Genomic DNA, 25,806 nt, shown 5'->3' on the forward strand with positions numbered 1-25,806 from the left:
GCCAAAGGCAGACATTCAACCACTAAGCCACCCAGGTGCCCCAGGTTTATTATTATTATTATTATTATTATTTAGGTTTATTATTTTTAAAGTTTCTTTTTATTTATTTGTTTTTAAAGACTTTTTAATTTTTTTTATTTTTTTTAAATCTTTTTTTATTTTTATTTTTTATTTATGATAGTCACAGAGAGAGATAGAGAGGCAGAGACATAGGCAGAGGGAGAAGCAGGCTCCATGCACCGGGAGCCCGACGTGGGATTCGATCCCGGGTTTCCAGGATCGCGCCCTGGGCCAAAGGCAGGCGCTAAACCGCTGCGCCACCCAGGGATCCCTATTTATTTGTTTTTAAAGACTTACAAGAGCATATGTACATGCACTAGTATGAATGAGCACGCTGAAGGGAGGGGCAGAGGGAGAGAGAAACCCTCGCTAGAGCACACTAGACTCAGATCCCGAGGCAGGGCTTCATCCCACCACCCTGAGGTCATGAGCTGAGCAGAAACCAAGGGTCAGCCACCCAACTGACTGAACCCACCAGAGCCACTCTTTTTATTTGTTTAAGTTTATTCATAGAAGTCATCTCTAGACCCAATGTGGGGCTTGAACTCGTGACTCAGAGTTGAAGAGTTGAGTGTTCTTTCGACTGAGCCATCCAGGCACCCCTCTTCTGGTATCTTTAGACTTTGAGTGTAAGGATCTTTAGACTGTGAGTTTACCTTGAAATGTAAGGCAAAGAAGAGCTCATGGAGATAGTGCATTTGTGGTCTGATTGTGATGATTGTAGATGATTCATTAAACTGGTAAGGGGAAAGTATTCAAATTTTCATGAGCTAATTGTTTCAAGCAGGAAAATAATTTTTGATCATCAGGCACCTTTAGCTCTGGCCACAGCAATTGCTAACTATAGTTTCTGCTTACACTCAGTGATAGACTGGTTTAGGGGCTTAGGGCTCAGCTGGGGGAACAAACTTCTGCCTGATGTCCTTATGCCACTTATAGGTGGGGCCTAGGAGATCCAACATCTGTGCACTCAGAGAGTCTGTTATTACATCCTTGATGTGCCAAAAACAGTTTTACGACAAACTGCTAAGGAATGGGTACTTTTCTGCAAGATGAGAAATGGAGGCTTTAGTAGTCATATTCTTGAAAAAAAATTTTTTTCACCTATTGTGTCAAAATATCACATATTTATAAAACTCTTAGTGGTGTGAGTATAGAAGCCTGTGTAACTGCACTTGTGTCCCTGTGTTTGAGGGGGCATATTTGGAAGTGAAATGTTAGAATAGGAATTTCTACCCGAGCAAGCTTCTGTTTGGTTTTATTCAGTCTTTTCCAGGGTAGCCTAGGTATGAGGGTGTAAGAAATACGGACTGAGAGTGCATCCTTGGAAGAAACAGATTTATCGGGAACCTCTGACAAAATCAAGATTAGTGTTCAGGCTCCTGATCTCAGGGTTCTGCAACATTTTATTTTATAAACTTTTTATCCAAGTGTAACGGATATAGAAAAATGTACAAATCAGGAGTTTTCGCAAATTCCTCGACAGTTTTCTTTTTTTTTTTTTAAGGATTTATTTATTTATTTATTCATGATAGACCTAGAGAGAGGCAGAGGGTGAAGCAGGCCTCTTGCCGGGAGCCCGACGCGGGACTCGATCCCGGGACTCCAGGCCCACGCCCTGGGCCAAAGGCAGGCGCCGAACTGCTGAGCCACGCAGGGATCCCCTCCTCGACAGTTTTCAATAGCGAGTCCGTAGGGGGTGAACACCCTCGGCGGCCCTGTCAGAAAGAACGCCCCGGGCACCGGCGCGCCTCTTCACTGCCCCCACGGCCGCTCGGACTCGCGCCTGCGCGATGGGAGCCCGCCACTCCGGAGGAAGTGGGAGGGCAGGAAAGCCCGCCCCCTTCCCGGCTCTCCCCTGCCGCCTCTCCTGGAGCTGCGAGCCAGCCGCGCGCTTCTGTCGCTGCTCGGAGCTCCCGGCCCTTCTTGCTGCGCCTGCGCGGCCCCGTCCGGCTCCACACGTGGGCTCGCCTCCTGGTTGCCGCCGGCCCCAGGCCCGCGGTTCCCGGCCCTCGCCTCCCCGGTCCCGTCGGCGTCCCGCGTCTCGAGCGCCATGGTAGGTGTAGGTGTCGTGACGTCACAAGGGGGCGCCCGGGGGCGCGCTGTCCGGCCGGCGGGTGGGAGGCGGGGCGGGAGGGATCTAGGCTGAATCCTCCTGGGGCGCCGGGGCTTTCCCTCTCCTCTTAGTTCCAGCGCTTCACCTTCTGAGGGGCGGGGAGACACGTGGGAGCAAGTGGGATTTTTTCTTTTCTTAAGCGGGAACGAAACAATGGACGCGCGGGAGAGTGAGGGACCGCAGGGGAGGGAAAGCTAGACCTCTGGGAGTGTGCCCGTGGCGGGGCCGGGCTCTGGGAGGGTGCGAATGGGCTCCTTGTACGGCTCTGCCCAGTGCGGCGAGTGGGCAGGACCCCAGGACCGCTGGGCCATTGAGAGGTGCGCCCAGAGCGCCCAGGGCTGCAGGGCACAGCGTCTCTCGGGAGCTTTAAGTCGGGGGCTCAATGAAGTGTCGTCCCTGTCAGTACCTTACTGTGAAGTTTGAGAACTGCCAGAGGCGGGGGTTCCCACAGTGGGTGGGACATTCCTCCTTACCGTGTATCTGCCCGTGTCATGGTTTCCCCCCTCTCGCCCAATAGCTCTTCTATTCCTTTTTCAAGTCCCTGGTGGGCAAGGATGTGGTCGTGGAACTCAAGAATGACCTGAGGTAGGTACCTTTTCCACCAAGTCGGTAGGACTTGGGTATAGAGGCCAGTCTCTGGAACCTCTTTGACGAGTAGTATTTGAGGGCTGGCCCAAGTGGAAGAGATACAGAAGAAATAAATGACCTGTGCCTTAAGCTTAAAGTAGCAGAGAGCCGTCAGAGGGCAGAGGCATCAATAACGTTTTGTTTTGTTTTGTTTTGTTTTGTTTTGTTTTGTTTTTACAAAAGGAACATAGTTTTGTTTTTTTCTGATTAAGCTATTTACTCCTTTGACCCAGCTTATAGAAAGGTACGAACCCGGCATCTGGATGGCTCAGTCGTTGAGCATCTGTCTTCCGCTCAGGGCGTGATCCCAGGATCCTGGGATCAAGTCCCACATCAGGTTCCCCACAGGGAACTTGCTTCTCCGTCTGCCTGTGCCTCTCTCTGTCTCTCATGAATAAGTAAAATCCTTTTTAGGAAAAAAGAAAGAGGGCAGCCTGGGTGGCTGAGCGGTTTAGCGCCGCCTTCAGCCCAGGTCGTGATCCTGGAGACCTGGGATCGAGTCCCACGTCAGGCTCCCTGCATGGAGCCTGCTTCTCCCTCTGCCTGTGTCTCTGCCTCTCTCTCAATTCTCTCTGTGTGTTCTCATGAATAAATAAATAAAATCTTTAAAAAAAAAAAGGAAAAAAGAAAGGAAGAAAATGTATGAATCAGTTCCACAAGTAAAGCTGTATTACAGAGGTGTTTGCAGTTTTATTTGCAGTATCCAAAAATTGGAAATAAATAGCCAACTATAGCAATTGGGTTAACGAAATTAATTAAGTTGTGGCACTTCCATAATACACAGCTGTCACATAGGAGGAAGGTGTATTGGCATGGCTATTCCAGAATAGTAGATGTGGCACAATCTCCATTTTAAAGAAAATGTAAAGGATAAACCAAGGACCAGTGCAGTCCCTTATGTCTATTGGTTTTACATCCTCTACCCACTTGTATCATTAGCTCCTAATTATCATCTAGGACTTGGAGTAAATGCTGTATTCTTGGAGAGACTTTTTTCCTGGTCCGTTTAGCCAAGTAGTATCTGTCATGTATTTTCTTCTCAAATTGTGATTTTTTTTTTTTTTAAGATTTTATTTGTTTATTCATGAGAGACACCAAGCAAGAGAAAGCGAGAGGCAGAGACACAGGCAGAGAGAGAAGCAGGCCCCATGCAGGGAACCCAATGTGGGACTCAATCCTGGGTCTCCAGGATCACAACCCGGGCCAAAGGCGGCAGCAAACCACTGAGCCACCCGGGCTGCCCTCAAATTGTGATTTCATAGAATTATGTTTATTGCTTACAGCCTGTCCTCCCTACAGGGCCAGGACCATGTTTAAGCTCACCTTTGTGTACCTAATGTCTAGCATAGGCCTGGCATATAGTAGGTGCTTAATAAATGTGTGCTGAAAGAAAAAGAGCCACACCTGGGTGGCTCAGCAGTTGAGCATCTGCTTTCAGCTCCTGGAGTCCCAGGACTGATTTCCATATCGGGCTCCCCACAGGCAGCCTGCTTCTCCTTCTGCCTATGTCTCTGCCTCTCTCTCTGTGTCTCATGAATAAATAAATAAAATCTAAAAAAAGAAAGAAAGAAACATTGGCAACATTTGAGAACATCCTATCAACGAAGCAATATTCTGAATACTTTACACTTATTAACTCATTTGAACAAAACACTATTCTGAATACATTTATTAACTCATTTTATTTTCATAACATAGGATACATACGATTGTTGCTATCTTACATATGAGGAACCTGAAGCACGGATGGGTAAAGAAACTTGATCAAGCTCAAGTCTATAGGGCAGCCCCGGTGGCTCAGCGGTTTAGCGCTGCCTACAGCCCAGGGCGTGATCCTGGAGACCCAGGATTGAGTCCCACGTCAGGCAGCCTGCTTCCCCCTCTGCCCGTGTCTCTGCCTCACTCTCTCTCCTCCCTGTGTATTCTCATGAATAAATAAATAAAATCTTTAAAAAAAAAAAAAAAAAAGCTCAAGTCTACACAACTAGTGAATGAAATGGCCAGAATTGAAGTCCAGTTCTGTCTGGTGTGCGCACATTCACACACTCTCTCTCTTTTAAATGAAAAGTGGTCAGTTAGAGACAAATACCATATAATTTTGTTCATATGTCGAATTTAAGAAACAAATCATGAAAAAAAAAAAAGAAACAAATCATGAACATAGGGCGGAGAGAAAAGAGGCAAACCAGAAGACAGACTCTTTAACTGTAGAGAACAAATGGGATTGCTTAAGGGGAGGTGGGCAGGAGCATGAATTAAATGGGTGATGGGTGTTAAGGAGGGTACTTGCTGTGATGAGCACTGGGTGCTCTATGTAAGTGATGAATCACCAAATTCTACTCCTGAAACTAACATTACACTGTGTGTTAACTGGAAATTTAATAACTTGGAAAAAAATAAAGATAGGGTCATATTCTTTATGCAACTGTGAAACTTGCTTTTCATTTGGCAGTATGTTTTGAATATTTTCCATGTCAATAAAGTTGACCTTTAACATTTTTAATGTCTGTATGACATTTCTATTAGCTGGCTGGAACTAATTTAATCAAGACTTTGCTGTTGGATATTTAGGCTGTTTCCAGTTCCTTGCTTTTACAAATGATGCTGCCCTGGACATCCTTGTGTATGCATCTTTGTACACATTTCTTTCTTTAGAAAAAAAAATCCTTAAAAAAAATCCTTTAAATGGAGTATACATTTAAAGTATTGTTAGAGGATCCCTGGGTGGCTCAGCAGTTTAGTGCCTGCCTTCAGGCCCAGGGCATGGTCCTGGAGTCCCCCAATCCTGCATCGGGCTCCCTGCGTGGAGCCTGCTTCTCTCTCTCTCTCTCTCTCTCTCTCTCTCTCTCTGTCTCTCATGAATAAATAAATAAATCTTCAAAAAAATTAAAAAATAAAGTATTGTTAGTTATTTGACTGTCCTTTTAAAACTTTTATTTTTTTTCAATTTTTAAATGTAAATTGCAGTTAACATACAGAGTAATATTAGTTTCAGGTATAGACTTTATTGATTCATCACCTTCATACAACTCCTGGTGCTTATCACAGTGTCTTTTTTTTTTTAAGTTTTCTTTTTTTAAGATTTTGTTTATTTATTTATTTATTTGAGAAAGAGGCAAAGATGTAGGCAGAGGGAGAAGCAGGCTCCCTGTGGGGAGCCGATGCTGGGACTTGATCCCAGGACCCTAGGATCATGCCCTAAGCTGAAGGCTTAGATGCTAAACCACTGAGCGACCCAGGTATCACTTTTAAGATTTTATTTTATTTTATTTTATTTATTTTATTTTATTTTATTTTATTTTATTTTATTTTATTTTATTTTATTTTATTTTATTTATTTTATTTATTTTTTATTTTATTTTATTTTATTTTATTTTATATTTTATTTTATTTTATTTTATTTATTTTATTTTATTTATTTTATTTTATTTTATTTTATATTTTATTTTATTTTATATTTTATTTTATATTTTATTTTATTTTATATTTTATATTTTATTTTATATTTTATTTTATTTATTTTATTTTATATTTTATTTTATTTTATTTTATTTTATTTTATTTTATTTTATTTTATTTTATTTATTTTTTATGATAGTCACACACACAGAGAGAGAGAGAGAGAGGCAGAGACACAGGCAGAGGCAGAAGCAGGCTCCATGTACCGGAAGCCCGACGTGGGATTTGATCCCGGGTCTCCAGGATCGCCCTGGGCCAAAGGCAGGCGCCAGACCGCTGCACCACCCAGGGATCCCTAAGATTTTATTTTTAAGTAATCTCTACATCCAGTGTGGGGCTCGAACCCACAACCCTGAGGTCAAGAGTCGTATGCTTCACCTGACTGAGCCAGCCAGACATCCCTCCTTTAGAAACTTTGAATCAGTGTATCCTCCCCTCTCAACAATGTCTTCCGCATTTCTTTGTGAGTTAATTTTTTAGTGTGGGCCATTGATATGGTGTTGATGGCATATCAATTGGGGCCATATAGAGAGAGACAAGTATGGAAGCCAAAATCACCTAGGCAATTCTGTGAGATAATTTGTTTTTTGTTTTCCTCTTCTTCCTGGGTTTTCTTTTCTTTTTTAAAAAAAATATTGTATTTATTTGTTCATGTGTTCATGCCTCACAGAGAGAGGCAGAGGGAGAAGCAAGCTCCTCGCAGGGAGCCTGATGCGGAACTCGATCTCCAGACCAGGATCATGTCCTGAGCTGAAGGCAGAGGTTCAACCGCTGAACCACCCTGGCATTCCTCCTTCATGGGTTTTCTACATGGCAAGAATAACTTCTATTATAGCCTCATGTCCTAAAACAGGAACTTACAACGTTTGAAGGTAGTCTGTTGGGATGGGAGAAGAGCTCTTTCTCTTGCTTGTTGTCAGACCATTGTTGTGGCAGATCTTGTTAAAGAACTGAATGAAAAGACCCCACCTATGCAGTTCCAGAACTTCACTCCTGCAGATGGTAGCAGGGTGTTGTCAAAGTCTTTTCAACAGCTAGGGATGTGGGGAAACAACCCACTGAGGCAGTATGTCTCTCAGTGGATTGTATTTTATTTTTATTTGTTTTTAAATATTTTATTTATTCATTCATGAGACACAGTGAGGCAGAGACTCAGGCAGAGGGAGAAGCAGGCTCCCTCCAGAAAGCCCAATGTGGGACTCAATCCCAGAACCCCAGCATCACCACCTGAGCCAAAAGCAGATGCTCAACCACTGAGCCACCCAGGTACCCTCTCAGTGGACTTTAAAGACTTGGAATTTAACAGAAATTGGGGTCCAGCAGAACTGCCAGTTTTATTTTTGGCAAGATAAGGACTCTTTTCTTTCCTTTTCTTTTCTTTTCTTTTCTTTTCTTTTCTTTTCTTTTCTTTTCTTTTCTTTTCTTTTCTTTTCTTTTCTTTTCTTTCTTTTCATCCACAAGAGAGGCAGAGAGAGGCAGAGACACAGGCAGAGGGATGAGAAGCAGGCTCCATGCAAGGACACGATCCCAGTATTCCAGGATCATGCCCTGAGCCAAAGGCAGACGCTCAACTGCTGAGCCACCCAGGTGTCCTGGCCTTTTTTTTTTTTTTTTTTTTAAGAGAGCAAGAGAGTGCACAGGAGAGGTTTTGTTTAGAAATGGGACAGGAGGAGGAGGAGGGAGAGAAGGCTCCACACCCTGTGCAATCCATGTGGAGCTTGATCTCAGCCTTGAGATCATGACCTGAGCTGAAATCAAGAGTAGGACACCTGACCAACTGAGCCACCCAGGCACCCTAGGGAGAGTGAGCCTTAAGCAGCAGATTCCATGCTGAGCACAGAACCTGACACAGGGCTCCATTTCACAACCCTGAGATCATGACCTGATAGTGTCCAAAACCAAGAGTCTGACACTTAACCAACTGTGCCACCCACACAGCCCAGAACATTGCAATCATTTCATTTAAAAATTTTTATTTATTTATTTTTATTTTATTTTTTTAAATTAAAAAAAAATTTAATACCCCCCAAAAATTGCAAGGGCAATTAAAGAGTTATTCTTAGGGAAGAAAATATTGATAACCTTTAGCTTAATATATATGCACTCAACATACTATACTAACCTGTGGTTCTTTTTTTTGGTCATAGACTTATAAAACCTTGGAGCATACCTCTGTTTGAGAACCACCATTCTTTTTCTTTTTTTAATATTTTATTTATTTGTTCATGAGAGACAGAGAGAGAGGGGCAGAGACAGGCAGAGGGAGAAGCAGGCTCCATGCAGGGAGCCCAACGTGAGACTTGATCCCGATCCTGTGTCTCCAGGGTCAGGCCCTGGGCCCAAGGCGGTGCTAAACCGCTGAGCCACCTGGGCTGCTGCCTGAGAATTGCCGTTCTAAGGAATGTAGAATCTGCTGATGACCTGCAGGGTGGTTAGGGTGGGACAGCCAGGATGGAGGCTGCCTTGGATTGAGGTGTAATTAGATCTTGGCTTGTAGAAATCAAACTGGAGGGTGCCTGGTTGGCTCTGTAGTTGAGTGTCTGCCTTCTGCTCAGGGCTTGATCCTGAGGTCCTGGGATTGAGTTCTACATGAGGCTCCCAGCATCGGGCTCCCTGTATGGAGCCTGCTTCTCCCTCTACCTGTGTCTCTGCCTCTCTCTCTCTCTCTCTCTGTCTCTCATGAATAAATAAATAAAATCTTAAAAAAAAAATTTAGAATTATAGAGATGTTAGGAAAATGTCACCAAATGATGGGGACTTGGGTCATGGAGGATTTGAGGTTGTGAAATAGCGTTGAAGCCATTGACAGAAATGAGAGAAGCTGGGAGAGAGGTAGCATGACTTGGAGTCCTTCTGAGAACATTGCTTATTCACAGTTCAGAGGGCCCTGGGACGGAGGAAGGGGGAGGACATACATCCCTGTGCCTGCATCAAGAACAGTGTGCAGCTACTTTGTCTAGTTGACATATGGGGTCCCGAAGCAACAAATGTTTGAAAATAGCTGATGGTTTAGGGGATCAGACAGATGTGGACGCAAGTCCTCTAAACTCAGGCATGTTACATGATCTCTGTGCCCCTTGTTAGTAATAGCTGCCTTGTGAAGTAGCTGTAAAGGTGGCAAACACTAGGTGGACCAAGGGCCTAGTCTGTGCAGTTGTTTCATGCTCACTGGTAAGAGTGCAATGGTTTTAGGAGAGGAGATGTGAGGTCTAAAATAACACGCTGCAATAAAAACTTCATCTTCCTTGCTCCTGGGCTTAGTAATGCCCCCTTTTGGTTCTCCTTTTCTAGCTTCCTCAAGTCCTTGACTTTCCCCAACTATGTTCTTACCCATGCTCTGAAGTCATCTCTCCATTTGATTTTGGTGTAAACTGATGTGGTCTTTTCCTCCCTCTCCCCCGACAGCATCTGTGGAACCCTCCATTCTGTGGATCAGGTGAGATACGTAGGAGCCCAGAATGGGGTCTCAGGGAAGAAGAGGGGAATTTCAGGGATGGGTACCTGCATCTAGTCTTTAGAGCTAATGATGGTGTTCTTTTCTTAGTATCTCAACATCAAACTAACTGACATCAGTGTTACAGACCCTGAGAAATATCCTCACATGGTGAGTTGGCAAAAGTGAAGAGGAAACAAAAGTAGGACATGCCTGGGTGGATAGCTATTTGTTTTTTAAGATTTTACTTTTATTTATTTGAGAGAGAGCTCATGAGCTGGGGCAGAAGCAGAGGGAGGGAGACAGGTAGACTTGGTGCTGCAGAGTGCAGCATCCAACTCTCCCAACCCTGAGATCCCGACCTGGCAGAAATCTAGAGTCAGATGCCCAACTGACTGACCTGCCCAGGTGCCAGATAGCAGACATCCTTAAGGATGTTTTCTTATTTATCTCTCTTGTTCTAGTTGTCAGTGAAGAACTGCTTCATCCGTGGCTCAGTGGTCCGCTACGTGCAGTTGCCGGCAGATGAGGTCGACACACAGTTGCTGCAGGATGCAGCGAGGAAGGAGGCCTTGCAGCAGAAACAGTGATGGTTCCTTCTCCCTTCCTTTTCCCTCTTCTGTTAGTGACCTTTCACCTCAAGTCACAGCCTGGGATTCCTCCCTCCCATATTTGAGGGGGATTTTTTTGGTCTTTTTTTTGGCTTGTTTTTAAAGAGTGGAGGCTTTTTCTTTAAGGGATGAGTGGATGAGAATATTAATAGTGGGGAGTAGCTCTCCTCTGTTGAGGAGGGGACGATAATAGGCTGGGGAACTGCAAAGCCTGCCTTGTCCTCAGCACCTGCCTTTCTCACTCCTTCCCTGGATATGGCAGGAGAATCTCCTAGATCTCTCCAGGGCAGCATGTGATTCATTTTGGGGATGGAAGGAACCTGTCCCGCATCGGGAATAAACTTATGATGCACATTTGAGTTCTGGTTCTGTGTGTTTTGGGAAGGGGCCCGGAGGGTGAATTCATCTAAACTCTGCTCCTCTATTACCGCAGTTAAGAATCCCGCCCAACTTCCCAGCATTATCTGTCATTCTTCTCCATGGTGTAAATCATAATACCTCACCTGGGCTACACCAGGTTTCTTGAACATTCCCCCACCCGTATGGCCTGCCTACTGTGGTCTTCCTGCACTCTACCCACAAGGAGAACTTGCTGCCTTTCCATCTCTGCCCCGTTCACCTGACAGTTAATCTTATGAAACACCAAAGTGCATTTGCTGCTGCTGGATTGCTTCCTGAACCCAGCCAGATCACTACACTCTTTTTGAATATAACAGATCAATGCAAGTGGTATATATATATATTTAAAGATTTATTTATTCATCAGAGAGCGAGAGAGAGGCTCCATGCAGGGAGCCGGATGTGGGACTCGATCCGGGACTCCAGGATCACGACCCAAGCCAAAGGCAGCTGCTCAACCGCTGAGCCACCCAGGCGTACCCAAGTGGCATATTTTTATAGCGGAGTTAGGACTGGGAACTAACCGGCTCATTTGGCAAACAGGAGTCTCCTCCAGAGATGAGTTCTCAGCACCAAGGGAGCTGACGGGCCGACAGGCGGGACGCCTGCTTCCAGGGGCGGGAGAGGCTTCGGGAGGAGGCTGGCGTCCCAGTGCCCGCCCGCCCGCCGCTTCCCGGGCTGCCCGCTGGGCGCCGCCCTCGCTCCCTCCCTCCGTCCCTCCCGGCCCGGCCCCGCCGCTCGAGGACCCGCGCGGGCTGCCCGCGGTGGCGCCTGACGGGAGCGGGTCCGCGGCGCGTCCCGCTCCTGCGCCCGCGCCCGCGCCCTCGTGCCGTCCCTCGTGAGCGCGGCGGGCGGCGCGGCCGCGAGGGTTGTCGGCGGGCATCGCCCCGCGCAGGCGGAGCGCGGCCGCCCGCGCCAGGACCCGCGGGCCCGGAAACGCTCGTTGTCACAAAGGGGGACACGTGGGCGCGCGCGGCCCGGCGGCGGTCGCAGGGAGCTGGGGTCGCCCGGACAGCCGCCCGCCGGCCCTGCCCGCCCGCCGCCTCGGCCCCGGCCGCCAGGCCGCTCCACCCCGAGCCGACCCCGCCGCACGGTGGCTGTCCGGCTCGGCGTGACCGCCTTCCTCCAGTACGTACCCGCGGGTCCCAAGGGGCAGCCCCGGGCACGCGCCGTTGTGGGGCGGCTCCCACGGCCACCCCGCTCTGGGAGCCAGGCCCCGGGGGACCCCGCCGGGTCCCGTTAGTTCTCCCAGGAGGACGCCTCGGGTCGCTCAGCCGCCCCGTCTCCCTGCCCCTAGGTCTCCCTCCACGTCGTTCGGACCCCTGCGTACCCATGTCCATCCTGTACGTCTCCCCTCATCCCGACGCCTTCCCCAGCCTCCGGGCCCTCATAGCCGCGCGCTACGGGGAGGCCGGGGAGGGCCCGGGCTGGGGAGGAGCCCACCCCCGCATCTGCCTCCAGCCGCCCCCGACCAGCAGGACCCCCTGCCCCCCACCCCGTCTGCCCGCCCTGGAGCAGGGGCCCGGCGGGCTCTGGGTGTGGGGGGCCACCGCCGTGGCCCAGTTGCTGTGGCCGGCGGGCCTGGGGGGCCCCGGGGGGAGCCGGGCCGCCGTGCTGGTCCAACAGTGGGTCAGCTACGCCGACACGGAGCTGATACCGGCCGCCTGCGGAGCAGCGCTGCCCGCCTTGGGACTCCGGAGCGCTGCCCAGGACCCCCAGGTGAGCGGGACGGAGGACGGGAAATGCAGAAGAAGAAGATGAGAAGGGGTAAGGAGCCCCGGAAGGGCGCGTGCCAGGCGTGGAGAGACGCTGAGCAGATCCTCGGTGGTCATCTGCAGTGATAACCGCGGCAGGTCTCTTCAATAGCCTTGGTCTTCCGTCTTGGAAAGTGGAAGTTTTCTTGTTGAGGAACACGCTGAGATGAGAAGAGCTGTGCGGAGCGCCGACTGGTGCTCGGGCTTTTAGAGTCTGGGAGGACAAGTTCGAGGAGGTGGAGGTTACGGCCTAGTGGGTTGAGGGAGAGAGGAGTGGCGGGGTGCTGGGGATGGAGGAGAAGGCAGGGAGAGCAGAGAGTGCGCTAGCAGGTTGAGGCGGTTGAGTCCTTCCAGAACCATCACCTCCTTGCACAGTTTTGAGCACATCGTTAGTATTCTTTGAATGAATGAATGAATGAATGAATGAATGAAAGCAGTGAATCCCTGGTTTACACCCTGGCTTGCTCCCTCATGTCCTACTTACACCGCCTACCATAGAGGGCCCCTCTCTGGAATGCCTCATCTCCCTCAGCCTGATTTGTTTTTCCTCATAGCACTTACAGAGAAAAATAGGGTGATGTACTCTATATTTGTGCATTTATCGTCTCCCCCGCTGAAGTGTAAACACTGTCAGGGTCTGCTTGTCTCCACATTCCTTAGAGAAGTGCCTGGCCTGTAGTAGGTGCTTAATAAACACCTCTGGAGGCAATAACTGTGTTGCCTCATGCAGTGTTTAACTTCTGGTGCTTAACATATTCATGTGACACATAGTAAGTGTGCAGCAGGTATCTGTTGAACAAATGGAAATATTTTTATTATGACCATTTGGCCTCAGAGGTGGTGATTTTTGCGAGCGGAAGGACTCGTGGATTGAGTGGGTTAGGGGATGGGGAAATGAGGTGGGCCAAGCCTAGTCCCTTACTCCTTCCCTTTCCCCATAGGCTGCCCTGGGGGCCCTGGGCAGGGCCCTGAGCCCCTTGGAAGAGTGGCTTCGGCTGCACACCTACCTGGCTGGGGAGGCCCCCACACTGGCTGACCTGGCAGCTGTCACGGCCTTGCTCCTGCCTTTCCGTTACGTGAGTCACAGGGGCCTGGAGAAGAATGGGGACATGCAGCTCCCATCAGACCTCACTCTAAGGTGATTAAGGATATTTTATTTCTTTTCACCGTCACAGGTCCTGGACCCTTCTGCCCGCCGGATCTGGGGTAATGTGACTCGCTGGTTTACCACATGTGTCCAGCAGCCAGAATTCCGGGCAGTGCTGGGAGAGGTGGTTCTGTACTCAGGGGCCAGACTCCTCTCTCAACAGCCAGGTGAGGAGGGTTAGGGAGGAGAAGGGGAGGCGTTCCTCTGGGCCTTCTGTGGGGCTCATGTTCCTGACAGAATCGCTAGGGAAGGAGCCTGAGGGTGGAGGGGCGGGGGGAGGCCAGCATGGGGAGCCCTTGGGCCGCTGGAATGGCCCGAATGAAACAGTAGTATGGTTCACAGAGGATCCCCAATGGGCTAAGCTGGCGTTTCTGTGCCTCTGTCCAGGCCCTGAGGTCCCTGCACCCCCAAAGACGGCCTCTCAACTCAAAAAGGAGGCAAAGAAACGGGAAAAGCTAGAGAAATTCCAGCAGAAGCAGAAGACACAACAGCAGCAGCCACCGCCAGCGGAGGTGAGAAGCTAAGGGGAAAACTAGAAGGTTGGTGCCCCAGTGGGTGGATGACCTCCCTGCCTCTTATCTTTTCCCTCCCAAGCAGAAGAAACCAAAACCAGAGAAGAGGGGAAAACGGGATCCTGGGGTCATTACATATGACCTCCCAACCCCAGCTGGGGAAAAGAAAGGTATGAGAGGGGGGAAGGGACCCACCTCCTTAGCTGCTGCTGTCTTTGGCATTGTCCCTTCCTGCACTGCCCTTGCTTCCACTTGGCTTTGGAGGATTTGCACAGCCCCCCAGCTGCTCCCAGTCTCAGACACTGTCCCCTCCCCGTCTCTCCCCCAGATGTCAGTGGCACCATGCCCGACTCCTACAGCCCTCAGTATGTGGAAGCTGCCTGGTACCCATGGTGGGAGCAGCAGGGCTTCTTCCAGCCCGAGTATGGAGTGAGTGCTCTGCTGCCCAGGCCCAGGGGAGATATGGGAGGACGACAACAGGGCCGAAGGACACACTGCCTGGGAGGGGGCCAGGAGGTGATGTGAGGCCTTAGCACGTGCCCATCCTACCCCATCAGCGTTCCAGCGTGTCAGCACCAAATCCCCGGGGAGTCTTCATGATGTGCATCCCACCCCCCAATGTGACAGGCTCCCTGCACCTGGGCCACGCACTCACCAATGCCATCCAGGACTCCCTGACCCGATGGTGAGCTCCTGCCCTCTTCCACCCATTCCCTCTCCTTTGCCTCTTCACTCCTCTCCTCCCTTCTGTCCCCTGACCAGCCCTCCGTCCACTTTTTTTCTTTATGGGACCTCCGCTCTGCCCCCTGGTGGTGCTCCTCCTCTCCTCACGTACTTCCCAGATCCATCATCCACATCCTCCCCTAGTCAAGCAACCAGCACCCCTCACTAGTAGACGCTCTTGTCTCCTTTCTCTTGTTATGAAAGATAACATTATTTTGAATTAAACAAACATAAATATATTTTTGTAAGAAATGCAAAGCTTCAGGTCTCTGACTATGCCCCTGTAGACCTACTCCCTTGCAAAATTTAGCCATTACTGCCACTTTTATGTGTGTCATTCTAGGTCTTTCTTGTCTGTTTACTTAAAATTTGTGTATCCACAGTAGTTTATAATTTTCATTTGGATGGGCTTTTCTTTTTTCTGTCCTTTAACATAAAAGACTTAACATCAAACACGTTACTCCATGACTTTTTTTTGCACTTAGTAGTTTATTTTGGAGATGTTTCCTTGTTCTTATGCATAGACTGACTTCGTTCTCTTCCTTTTTTTATTTATTTTTTATTTTATTTTATTTATTTATTTATTTATTTTTATTTTTTTTTTTCATTCTCTTTCATTGCTCCTTAGCGTTCGATAGTGTGGCTATACCTTAAAGGAGTCACTTTCCTATTAATGGTCATTCCTAATTGTTTTCTCTTGAAGACCTGGCTAGAATGCACATTCGTGTATGTGCTCTCTAAAGTGCAAGTGGAAGATTTCTCTGGTGTACTACCAGGAACTGAAACTGCTAGGGTGGAGGGGCATGCTTATATTAAGTTGTCTCCAAATAGCTTCAGTAATTTATACCTCCGTGAATTGCGGGTGAGGGTATTCATTTCCCCATGTCCTTTCCAACCCTGGATATTATCAGTGTTTGTTTGCCAAACTGAAGGGCAAAAAAAATGATGCCTCTGTTATTTGTGATTACCTTTTCACGTTTCTTGGCCAGTCAGGTTTCTTTGTGTATGAATCGTCTGTACCTATCTTTGTTTTTCTATTGATTCGAGTTTTTTTCTTTAGTTGGCTTGTGGAAGATCCTTTAATATTCTGGATATTGATGTTTTGGTTTGTTATGTATATTATAAATGTTTCTTCCTTATTCTAGCACTTGCTCCTCCCCCTGACGTGTTAGCAGTGTTAACAAGTATATAATCTAATATTCCAGATGACAATTTTCTTTAAAAAAAGTAATTTTTTAAAGATTTATACATTTATTTGAGAGAGAGGGAGAACAAGCAGGTGCAGGGCCAGAGGGAAAGGGAGAAGCAGGCTTCCCACTGAGCAGGGAGCCCCAGGCTCTATCTAGGATCATGACCTGAGCCAAAGGCAGCCACTTAACTGACTGAGCCACCCAGGCACACCTATGACCTTTTATTGATTTTTTTTTTTTTTAGCCAACTTTATATAAACCTTAAGAAATGCTTTTAGTGAAACTTTAATTCCTTGTGCCTTATTTCTTTAATAATACCGAGCAAATACTAGGATTCGTAAAAGATGTTTATGTCCAGTACAACTTATGAGCAACACTCCTGAGGATCTGTTATCTGCAGGAGAATGGAGTCGCTCTAGTCCCTGTCCCCAAGGAGATTTAAATGTAGTGAGGAGGGATCCCTGGGTGGCGCAGTGGTTTGGCGCTTGCCTTTGGCCCAGGGCGCGATCCTGGAGACCCGGGATCGAATCCCACGTCGGGCTCCCGGTGCATGGAGCCTGCTTCTCCCTCTGCCTGTGTCTCTGCCTCTCTCTCTCTCTCTCTGTGACTATCATAAATAAAATTTAAAAAAAAATAAAAATAAATAAATAAATAAATAAATGTAGCGAGGATAAACAGACCCATAAAGTAATGAATATGATATAGATTGATGAGTTTTTGAAAGTGATGTATGGATATACAGTGTTTCTATAATTTCCTCTCCACTTCTTTAATACCCAGTTCTTCTAAAAGTTCACAGTAAAGGTCATTGGGATTTAATGCTTCATGTGCCTCATCAACAAAGAGCTTAAGCGTCAACTGCACATACTTGAACCAATGCGTGGCAGACGAAGCCTTGCAATACTACTGTCTTCATTTCTCTAATTCGTTTTCTGATTAGTTCCCTAAAACATTACTGGCTTCCAGTCATTTCTCCTCAGATGGTCTAGCACTTGCTTTTTACTTGGGGGTTTTGTTGTTTTATATTTTGATCTAGCTGGTTTGCCAGTATTATTTTTTTAAATCCATTTTATTTATTTTAGAGAGAGAGCTTAAATGTGTGTGGGGGTCGGGGGAGGGGCAGAGGGGGAGAGGGAGACAATGAATCCTCGAGCAGACTCCCTGACCCAGGGCTCCATCTCCCAACCCTGAGATCCTGACCTGAGCTGAAATCAAGAGTCAGCTGCTTGATTGGCTGAGCCTCCCAGGTGCTCTGGTTTGCCAGTGTTCTTTATCTCTGTGTCTTCTTAAAGAAGGCCTCTTCTACCTCAGAGTTACAAACATTTTCATTTGTGGTCTTTTTTTTCTTCCTTCTGTCTCTTTTTCTTTCAAGTTTTGAAAAGTATGTCATTTTTTTTTCTAATGTATTTCTAGTAGTGTTGAGTTCATGGATTGGACTAGAATTTTTCTTCATGAATATTGGGAAGTAGGGAACTAATTAGCTAATTGTTCCAGACAGATTTATTCAGTAGGTTGTCCTTTCCCTACTGATAGGAAATGCTACTTACAACAAATATGAATTTGCTCAGATATGTTTCCAGACACTGTTTTTGTGTTCTTAATCTGTAACTCTGTTCTTTTTTTTGTAAAGATTTGTTTTATTTTCTACTGGGGGAAGAAGGACGATAAATAGAACCGTTTTCCAATTTGCTCTCCACTGTATACATACATACCCACACGCATACACAGACATACACACACCAAAAATACCCAAACAAAAAAACCAGAAAACTGAGAATCAAACACCAAAACACCCTCAAACTGCACCAATACTTCGTATTTTGACCAAAAGAATAGATCCTGGGAGGAAGTGCAAAATGCAAAATCAAATGACCGAAAAATGCTGAACAAACAGCATTATTAATATACAAAATATTTATATTACTGAACTAGTAACAGTTGATGTTCTCCATGTCTGTAAAACTTTGGAACTACATAGCTGATTTGTTAAATCTAGTCCATGCCAGCTTCCAAACACCAGAAAAAAAAATTTAGTTAGCTTCGTTCTTTGATGCCTCATCAAAATTTTCTACGAGATCTGGAACATCATCATCCTCTTCATCAATGTCTTCTGGTTTTGGTGCTTTGCTATCCAACACTTGCCGAGGGAACTGTTCAGCTAACTTCCTAAGACTTGTTAAGCTGTCAGCACCAAGCTGACTTAATATTCCAGGAAGCATTTCTGTGATTGGTTTGGCTTCTGCATGACCAGTAATTGCAAAGGTGTTAGCAGAAAGGGAAGCTTGGACTTTGGGATTGTTGAAATGAATAACTGTCCCATCATCTTTAATCATGTTCACCTCTTCAATACCAGCTATATTATTCACAGCCAGTTTTTTTAGAGAACTCTGAAGTTTTTTGTCATCAGCTGTAGCTGTTCTATGTACCACCTTCTTCTTTCTGCGAGCTGTACCCTTGCCCCCTATCCGGACCTGAGCCTGAAGTTTGGCTAACTTTTCTTGATTCATGCTGTTGGTAAATCTGAAGCAGGGAGGGTCCTCCAACAACAGCACGCGGCAAGAGCCTGTAACTCTGTTCTTATGCCGTAACTTATTGTTTGGATGAGAGCTTCTTCTCTGTTCTTTGGTCAAATTTCCTTGGCTGTCCTTGTGCTTCTCTCCCTAACTATAATTTCAGAGCTGGGAGGATCTCTCCCCACCTCCTCTTTCTTTCCTGAGTCCATTGACTCTGTGCACAGGAGCCCCTTCTTCCTTTGTTGTCAGGGCCAATGGCCCAGTCACCTCCAATCCTCTTGGCTCTTCCCACAGGCACCGCATGCGCGGGGAGACCACCCTGTGGAACCCTGGCTGTGACCACGCAGGCATTGCCACCCAGGTGGTGGTGGAGAAGAAACTGTGGCGTGAGCAGGGCCTGAGCCGGCACCAGCTGGGCCGAGAGGCCTTCCTCCGGGAGGTCTGGAAATGGAAAGAGGAGTGAGTGTGCAGCGCCCCGTCCCCTGCCCAGAGGGGACCCTCTGTGGCTTCTGGCCTGGGCTGCAGGGCCAGATCCTCAGAGAGAGAGGGTCAGAGGGATGAGTGACCCCCATATTGCCCCGTCAGCCCTCATGTCTCCTTCCAGCCCAGGCCTGGGTGCTGATCTGGGCTTGTCTGTCCACTTGCAGGAAAGGGGACCGGATTTATCACCAGCTGAAGAAGCTTGGGAGCTCCTTGGACTGGAATCGAGCCTGTTTCACCATGGACCCTGTGAGTAGGAGGGGTCTCGGGCCTGGGGCATGGGTGGGAGGGAAGCTCCCCAGAGCGAGTGACCCACGGACGAGAGTACCCGTGCTGTGGCCCTCCCCTAGGAGGGGAGCTCAGCACCCATGGGGAACCATGGAGGGCTCAGCTGCAAATAGCACTTCTTGCCCCTTGTCACGGCCCTTTGTTACCTACCTGGAGCTCAGACTCTTCCTGGTGGCCCATGATGGGCCTCACTCTCCTGTGGAGCCCAAACTCCCAGGATTCTCCTCATCAGCCCCTGTCCTGGCCAGGTGGCTTCCCTGCCATCCCCAGAGGCCTTAGGCTTTGTTGGGCGCCTTTGCACTCTCACAGCTCTCTCTCCTCTTCAGGAAAAGTACTTACTCCCTCCGGCCCTCAGAGGGGTCTGTGTGCTGGGTGGTGGGACTCCAGGCAGCGCAGGTCTCACCAGATCCTGCTGCCTTGGCAAGTCTGCCTGGATCCCTGGGCATCTAGGCCTCCCTCTGACTCTCCCTGCTCCCCAGAAACTCTCAGCAGCTGTGACAGAGGCCTTTGTCCGGCTCCATGAGGAAGGAGTCATCTACCGCAGTACCCGTCTTGTCAATTGGTCCTGCACCCTCAATTCCGCCATCTCCGACATCGAGGTGTGCCCCCACCCCCACCCCCACCCCAGGCCCTCTCCATCACCAGCCCCAGCCCCAGCCCCAGCCCCTAGGCCACCTCTTTTAATCCACACTTCACAGGTGGATAAGAAGGAGCTGACCGGTCGCACTCTGCTCTCCGTGCCTGGCTATAAGGAGAAGGTGGAGTTTGGGGTCCTTGTCTCCTTTGCTTACAAGATCCAAGGCTCAGGTAGGAGGCTAGGGGTGCCAGGGGTCCTGGGTGGGGCGGGGTAGGGGGTGAGAAGGGGCCGGAGCTGAGATCACAAGGCTGCGTGTCACTCCAGATGGTGACGAGGAGGTGGTGGTGGCAACAACTCGGATTGAAACAATGCTGGGAGACGTGGCCGTAGCTGTGCACCCCAAAGATCCTAGATACCAGGTGCGGCAGGGTGCTCCCCACAGCTGGGGAGGGGTGCTGGTTGCAGGGTGCTCCCACACTGTGCATGAGGGTGGGATGGACACTGAGCCCTGTGGCTGAGGAGAGAAAACTGGATTAGGAACTCCTCTGCAACTTCCTTCTGGCCCAGAAGATGGTTTTGTGTTAGGGACAGTAGGGTCCCAGGTAGGAGAGAGCTGGGCCCAGGCCTTCTGGAGTGTTTCATGTCTCCCTCTGTCCCCAGCACCTGAAGGGGAGGAGTGTGATCCACCCATTCTTGTCTCGGAGCTTGCCGATCATCTTTGACGATTTTGTGGACATGGAGTTTGGCACAGGTGAGCAAGGGGCTGTCCTGGGAGAGAGAGGGAGGCCACAAGGTGCACTCCATTCATCTTCCTTCCCAAAGAAAAAGAAAACAAGCCTTTCCTGGACCAGCAGGACTTGGTCTAGGTCTCAGGGGACGGTACCAAAGAGGTGGGAGATAAGGCTGGTCAGGGAGCCACATCTTTCACCAAAACGGGGTGTGTGTAGAGAGAGGCGCTCCACTGAGTCCCTCGTGCCTCGGGCACCCCTGTGAACACCCCAGGTGCGGTGAAGATCACCCCTGCCCATGACCAGAACGACTACGAGGTCGGACGGCGGCACAGGCTGGAGGCCATCACCATCATGGACTCCCAAGGGGCCCTCATCAATGTGCCCCCGCCTTTCCTGGTAAGACTGCCGGGGCTGGGGTGGTGGCTGAGAGACCCTGAGGTGTCTGGGCCTGGCCGTGATGGAGCCTGTCTCCCACCCAGGGCCTACCCAGGTTTGAGGCCAGGAAGGCGGTGCTGGCAGCGCTGAAGGAGCAGGGCCTGTTCCGGGGTGTTGAGGACAACCCCATGGTAGTGCCGCTTTGCAAGTGAGGCTGGAGGCTGGGGTGGGTGGCGGGGGTGGGGTGGGGGTGGATGGAACAGCTCCTTGGGGGCTCGCCACCTGATGTCCCCACCCACGCGTCCTGCAGCCGGTCCAAGGATGTGGTAGAGCCTCTGTTGCGGCCGCAGTGGTACGTGCGCTGTGGGGAGATGGCCCAGGCCGCCAGTGCCGCTGTGACGCGGGGAGACCTCCGCATCCTGCCCGAGGCCCATCAGCGGACTTGGCACACCTGGATGGACAACATCCGGTGCGTCGGGCCCTTCCACGTGGGGTGGGTGTTGGCCAAAAGGCTGTCCGGGGCACACCCCCTCACCCCCACCCCCCCTTGACTCACGGCCCCCTCCCCCACCACTTGTAGGGACTGGTGCATCTCCCGGCAGCTGTGGTGGGGTCACCGCATCCCAGCCTACTTTGTCACAGTCAGTGACCCGGCTGTGCCTCCGGGGGAGGTGAGAACCAAGCCAGAGCTAGACCCTCGCCAGTGGGAGGGGTCGGGGCCGAGGCAGAGGGCCCCCTCGGCACTCACTCCACCTGTGGCAGGACCCCGACGAGCGGTACTGGGTGAGCGGGCGCAGCAAGGCTGAGGCCCAGGAGAAGGCAGCCAAGGAGTTTGGAGTGTCCTCTGACAAGATCAGCCTCCAGCAAGGCAAGGGCAGGCTCAGGGTGGAGGGCAGCGCTGAGGCTCTGATTCTTGTCCCTACCCACTCTGACCTCTGACCTCTGGCCTCCCTCAGATGAGGACGTACTGGACACCTGGTTCTCCTCTGGCCTCTTCCCCTTCTCTATCTTTGGCTGGCCCAACCAAGTATGTTCCTGAAGGCCCAGCCTGGGATGGGGTGGGGGGGCGGGGGGGCGGGGCTTGGCCCCCTGTCACGCCCTGCTCTGCCCCCAGTCAGAAGATCTGAGTGTGTTCTACCCGGGGACGCTGCTGGAGACGGGCCATGACATCCTTTTCTTCTGGGTGGCCAGGATGGTCATGCTTGGCCTGAAGCTCACCGGCAAGCTGCCCTTCAGAGAGGTGTGAAGACTGCCGAACCCACCCCACAGTCCCTCCCATCCCGTGCCATAGCTGCAGCCGTGGGTGGGCCTCAGCCAGGGCCTCCTCACAGTGATTCTGTGCCCTGGCTTTGCAGAGGAGGGAGTGCCTCTGATGTCCACAAAGGTGCTGAGTGTGCTGGTAGGGACCCCGAAGCCCCGAGGTTCAGAATGGGGCAGACTAGATGCAGGCCCTGGGCAGGCACTGGTGTCTGGGTGAGGGGACACATTGTCACGGGCCCTCCCTGCTCTTCCTCGCCAGGTCTATCTTCATGCCATTGTGCGAGATGCCCACGGCCGAAAGATGAGCAAGTCTTTAGGCAATGTTATCGACCCCCTGGACGTCATCCATGGAGTCTCCCTGCAGGTGGGCCGCAGTCTGGGCCAGGCCTGGCAGGGCTATGGGCTGTGGCCACGACTCCTGACCACTCCCACCTCCCCCTCAGGGCCTCCATGACCAGTTACTGAACAGCAACCTGGACCCCAGTGAGGTGGAGAAGGCTAAAGATGGCCAGGTACTGAGGCTGGGCTCTGGGACTAGAGGGTGGGCCAAGGAGGGTGCGGCTACCTCACGACGCCCCCCTGTTGACTCCTTCCTACAGAAGGCAGACTTTCCGGCAGGCATTCCTGAGTGTGGCACTGACGCCCTCCGGTTTGGACTCTGTGCCTACACGTCCCAGGGTATGGCCTCCAAAACCTCTCATCCAAGTCCTTCCTCCTTCCCTGAGGCCCACCCTTGTCCTTCTACACCCTGGGCACGTGCCAGGAGGGAGATGGGGAGGACTCACCCTTCACTCCCACCCAGGTCGTGACATTAACCTGGATGTGAACCGGATATTGGGGTACCGCCACTTCTGCAACAAGCTCTGGAACGCCACCAAGTTTGCCCTCCGGGGCCTGGGAAAGGGTTTTGTGCCCTCAGCCACCTCTGAGGTGAGGGCCTGGTAGGCGGCGAGGTGGGCAGCACCCGCACAGGCAGCCACAAGCATGGCCAGTGCTGTGTCAGGATCCTGACCACTGAGTCAGGTGGCCCAGGCCCTGCTTTGGAGGATCCTTCATGTAACTGAAGGGACAGATGGACACAGGTACAGACAGTTACAGTGTAAGCCTGGGGCATTGGGGTCCTCCCTCAAGGAGATGGGGGGGTGCTGTCCTTTCTCTTCCATGTATTTGGCACATGGTGGCTTCAGACCTGGCAGGTTCCTGGGATGTAGAGCTGCCCGTGGTTCCTGCCCACCCCCGCCTTGGGCTTTTGCCTCCCTGCCCCAGGCGTATGGTACCTCCCAGCTGATAGGCTCTTTCCTCCCAAGCCTGGAGGCCACGAGAGCCTGGTGGACCGCTGGATCCGCAGCCGGCTGACTGAAGCGGTGAGGCTTAGCAACCAAGGCTTCCAGGCCTACGATTTCCCAGCTGTCACCACCGCCCAGTACAGCTTCTGGCTCTATGAGCTCTGTGATGTCTACCTGGTGAGAAGCGGGGTGGGTGTGGGGCGGCACAGCCCTGAGCCTCACTTTGCCAGTGGTTGGCACTGAGACCAGAGCCAGCCTCACAGGCACAGTGGGGGCTGGAGGTAGACGTCCTTGAGGCCTATGTTTCCCGGTCCCCTAGGAGTGCCTGAAGCCCGTGCTGAATGGGATGGACCACGTGGTAGCCGAGTGTGCTCGCCAGACCCTCTACACCTGCCTGGATGTTGGCCTGCGGCTACTGTCACCCTTCATGCCCTTTGTGACAGAGGAGCTGTTCCAGAGGCTGCCCCGGCGGACACTACAAGCACCCCCTAGTCTCTGTGTTACCCCCTATCCGGAGCCCTCAGAGGTAAGGGGTATGGCTGGGAGGGGGCCTCTGGCCTGCCCCCCCAGCCTCCCTCACACTCCTCCACCCTGCAGTGCTCCTGGAAGGACTCTGAGGCGGAAGCTGCCATGGAACTGGCCCTAAGCATCACACGAGCTGTGCGCTCCCTGCGTGCAGACTACAACCTGACCCGGATCAGGCCTGACTGTGAGCCTCGTATCCTCACGCCTGCCTTGTCCCCCTTTCCCCTCAGCCCACTCTGAGACCATCGTCCTGTGCGGTTGCCTCATGTCCTGTCTCCTTGGGGCCAGATCTCTCACCTTCCTCCCTTCCCCACAGGTTTCCTGGAAGTGGCTGATGAGGCCACAGGCATTCTGGCATCGGCAGTGTCGGCCTACGTGCAGGCGCTGGCCAGCGCGGGTGTGGTGGCTGTCCTGGCCCTGGGGGCTCCTGCACCACAGGGCTGTGCTGTGGCCCTGGCATCTGACCGCTGCTCCGTCCACCTGCAGCTGCAGGGCCTGGTGGACCCGGCCCGGGAACTGGGCAAGCTGCAGGCCAAGCACAGCGAGGCACAGCGGCAGGCACAGCGTCTGCGGGAGCGCCGCGCTGCCTCAGGCTACCCTGTCAAGGTGCCCCTTGAAGTCCAGGAGGCCGACAGAGCCAAGGTATGTGGTGTGGGCGGGCACCCCTTCTCCATTTCCCACACCATGTGCTCCCTCCATCGTCAGACCCCGTCCCGTGGCTGCACTCCACCCAGCCCTGGGCAGTGACCAGGGAGCAGATAGCCCGGACCTCCTGAACTGGTGGGGTCCGTGTAATCCCTCCTCTTACACAAGGAACAGCTAGGAGCCAGGGCACAGCCCAGGGTCACACCTGCAACGTGAGGACGGAGGCAGACCTAGAATAGGTATCCTGCCTCCCCGCCAGAGCCCTCGCTCCCCATCCCACATGCCAGGGGCTGGTCCGGGGCCCAGTACAATCGGGAAGCCCAGTGGGCTCACCTGGGATCTTCAGGGAGGAGCAGTGGGGTGAACCACATGGACACAGAGAGAAACGAATGGAGGCTGAGTTGTGAAGCCGTAGTGGCTGAGCAGAGCTCTGTCTATCCATTCGCCTGGAAGCCCGCTCAGGGCAATGGGTATTGCCATTGCCATTTTACAGACGAAAACCCAGTGCCTGCGTAGGAGCCTGTGTCCCTAACCCCTGTGTCCTACTGTCCACCTGGGGGCGGGGGCTACTGGCTGGGGCACAAGGCCTCTGAGGCCCCTTTGTGTTTGGGGACTGAACACTGGCAGAAGGCCAGACCTGAGAGGCCAGTGATGCTGGAAGGGAGGGCAGGTGCTGATGGGGGAGGCTGATGAGAATGAGTGGGGGATGGGCTGGCCATGCTCTCACAGTCCCCAGAATACTCACTGTATATGGCCCTCACCCATCTTTCCAACCTGGAACCCCCCGCCATCGTGGGCATTGTGGGTCACTTGTGTGACTCTGGGCTGTGCCCCCATTCCCTTTTTTTTTTTTTTTCTTTTTGTGTGCCCCATTCCTGACATTTGTCTCCTCTTTTGGGCCTGGGTCCTCACCACCCACCACCCCCTCTCCTTGTCCCACCCACAGCTCCAACAGATAGAAGCAGAGCTCAAGAAGGTGGATGAGGCCATTGTGCTATTCCAGAAGATGCTGTGATACACCCGACTCCTCATGACCCCCAGTGTCCACCATGGGGTAGCAGCAATAAAATATTTTGCCACAAAACCCATGTCTTG

General features: G+C 51.0%; 3 protein-coding genes across 6 annotated transcripts; 2 read left to right on the top strand and 1 right to left on the bottom strand.

Annotated features, from left to right (window-relative positions):
- Window positions 1–743: 743 nt before the first annotated feature.
- LSM2 (LSM2 homolog, U6 small nuclear RNA and mRNA degradation associated) lies at window positions 744–10,660 on the top strand. Its single transcript, XM_041748303.1, has 6 exons — window positions 744–752; window positions 1,757–2,116; window positions 2,694–2,761; window positions 9,668–9,698; window positions 9,807–9,866; window positions 10,160–10,660. Exons 1-6 carry the CDS (start codon window positions 744–746, stop codon window positions 10,283–10,285), a joined length of 654 nt encoding a protein of 217 aa, XP_041604237.1. The 3' UTR covers window positions 10,286–10,660.
- Window positions 10,661–11,504: 844 nt separating this feature from the next.
- VARS1 (valyl-tRNA synthetase 1) lies at window positions 11,505–25,795 on the top strand. 3 transcript variants are annotated; one of them, XM_041760308.1, is made up of 30 exons: window positions 11,505–11,833; window positions 12,003–12,424; window positions 13,401–13,535; window positions 13,635–13,773; window positions 13,994–14,118; window positions 14,201–14,288; window positions 14,447–14,547; window positions 14,676–14,803; window positions 18,839–19,003; window positions 19,192–19,273; window positions 19,792–19,911; window positions 20,011–20,119; window positions 20,214–20,308; window positions 20,550–20,640; window positions 20,892–21,016; window positions 21,100–21,203; window positions 21,306–21,464; window positions 21,576–21,666; window positions 21,758–21,863; window positions 21,952–22,022; window positions 22,110–22,235; window positions 22,515–22,619; window positions 22,699–22,767; window positions 22,855–22,933; window positions 23,058–23,185; window positions 23,563–23,718; window positions 23,861–24,067; window positions 24,139–24,250; window positions 24,383–24,708; window positions 25,658–25,795. In XM_041760308.1, exons 2-30 carry the CDS (start codon window positions 12,038–12,040, stop codon window positions 25,724–25,726), a joined length of 3,798 nt encoding a protein of 1,265 aa, XP_041616242.1. In that variant the 5' UTR covers window positions 11,505–11,833; window positions 12,003–12,037; the 3' UTR covers window positions 25,727–25,795. The 3 variants fall into 3 exon arrangements, with proteins under 3 accessions (XP_041616242.1, XP_041616245.1, XP_041616243.1); XM_041760311.1 differs by having other exon boundaries at window positions 14,204–14,288; XM_041760309.1 differs by lacking the exon at window positions 11,505–11,833 and having other exon boundaries at window positions 11,840–12,424.
- LOC121494129 (transcription factor BTF3 homolog 4) lies at window positions 17,830–18,610 on the bottom strand. Of its 2 annotated transcripts, XM_041760323.1 has the most exons (2): window positions 18,552–18,609; window positions 17,830–18,484 (listed from the first exon to the last, which is right to left on the bottom strand). In XM_041760323.1, exon 2 carries the CDS (start codon window positions 18,362–18,364, stop codon window positions 18,062–18,064), a length of 303 nt encoding a protein of 100 aa, XP_041616257.1. In that variant the 5' UTR covers window positions 18,365–18,484; window positions 18,552–18,609; the 3' UTR covers window positions 17,830–18,061. The 2 variants fall into 2 exon arrangements, with proteins under 2 accessions (XP_041616257.1, XP_041616256.1); XM_041760322.1 differs by having other exon boundaries at window positions 17,830–18,610.
- Window positions 25,796–25,806: the final 11 nt, after the last annotated feature.

This window comes from Vulpes lagopus, chromosome 1, assembly GCF_018345385.1.
Source record: "Vulpes lagopus strain Blue_001 chromosome 1, ASM1834538v1, whole genome shotgun sequence".
NCBI lineage: Eukaryota > Metazoa > Chordata > Mammalia > Carnivora > Canidae > Vulpes > Vulpes lagopus.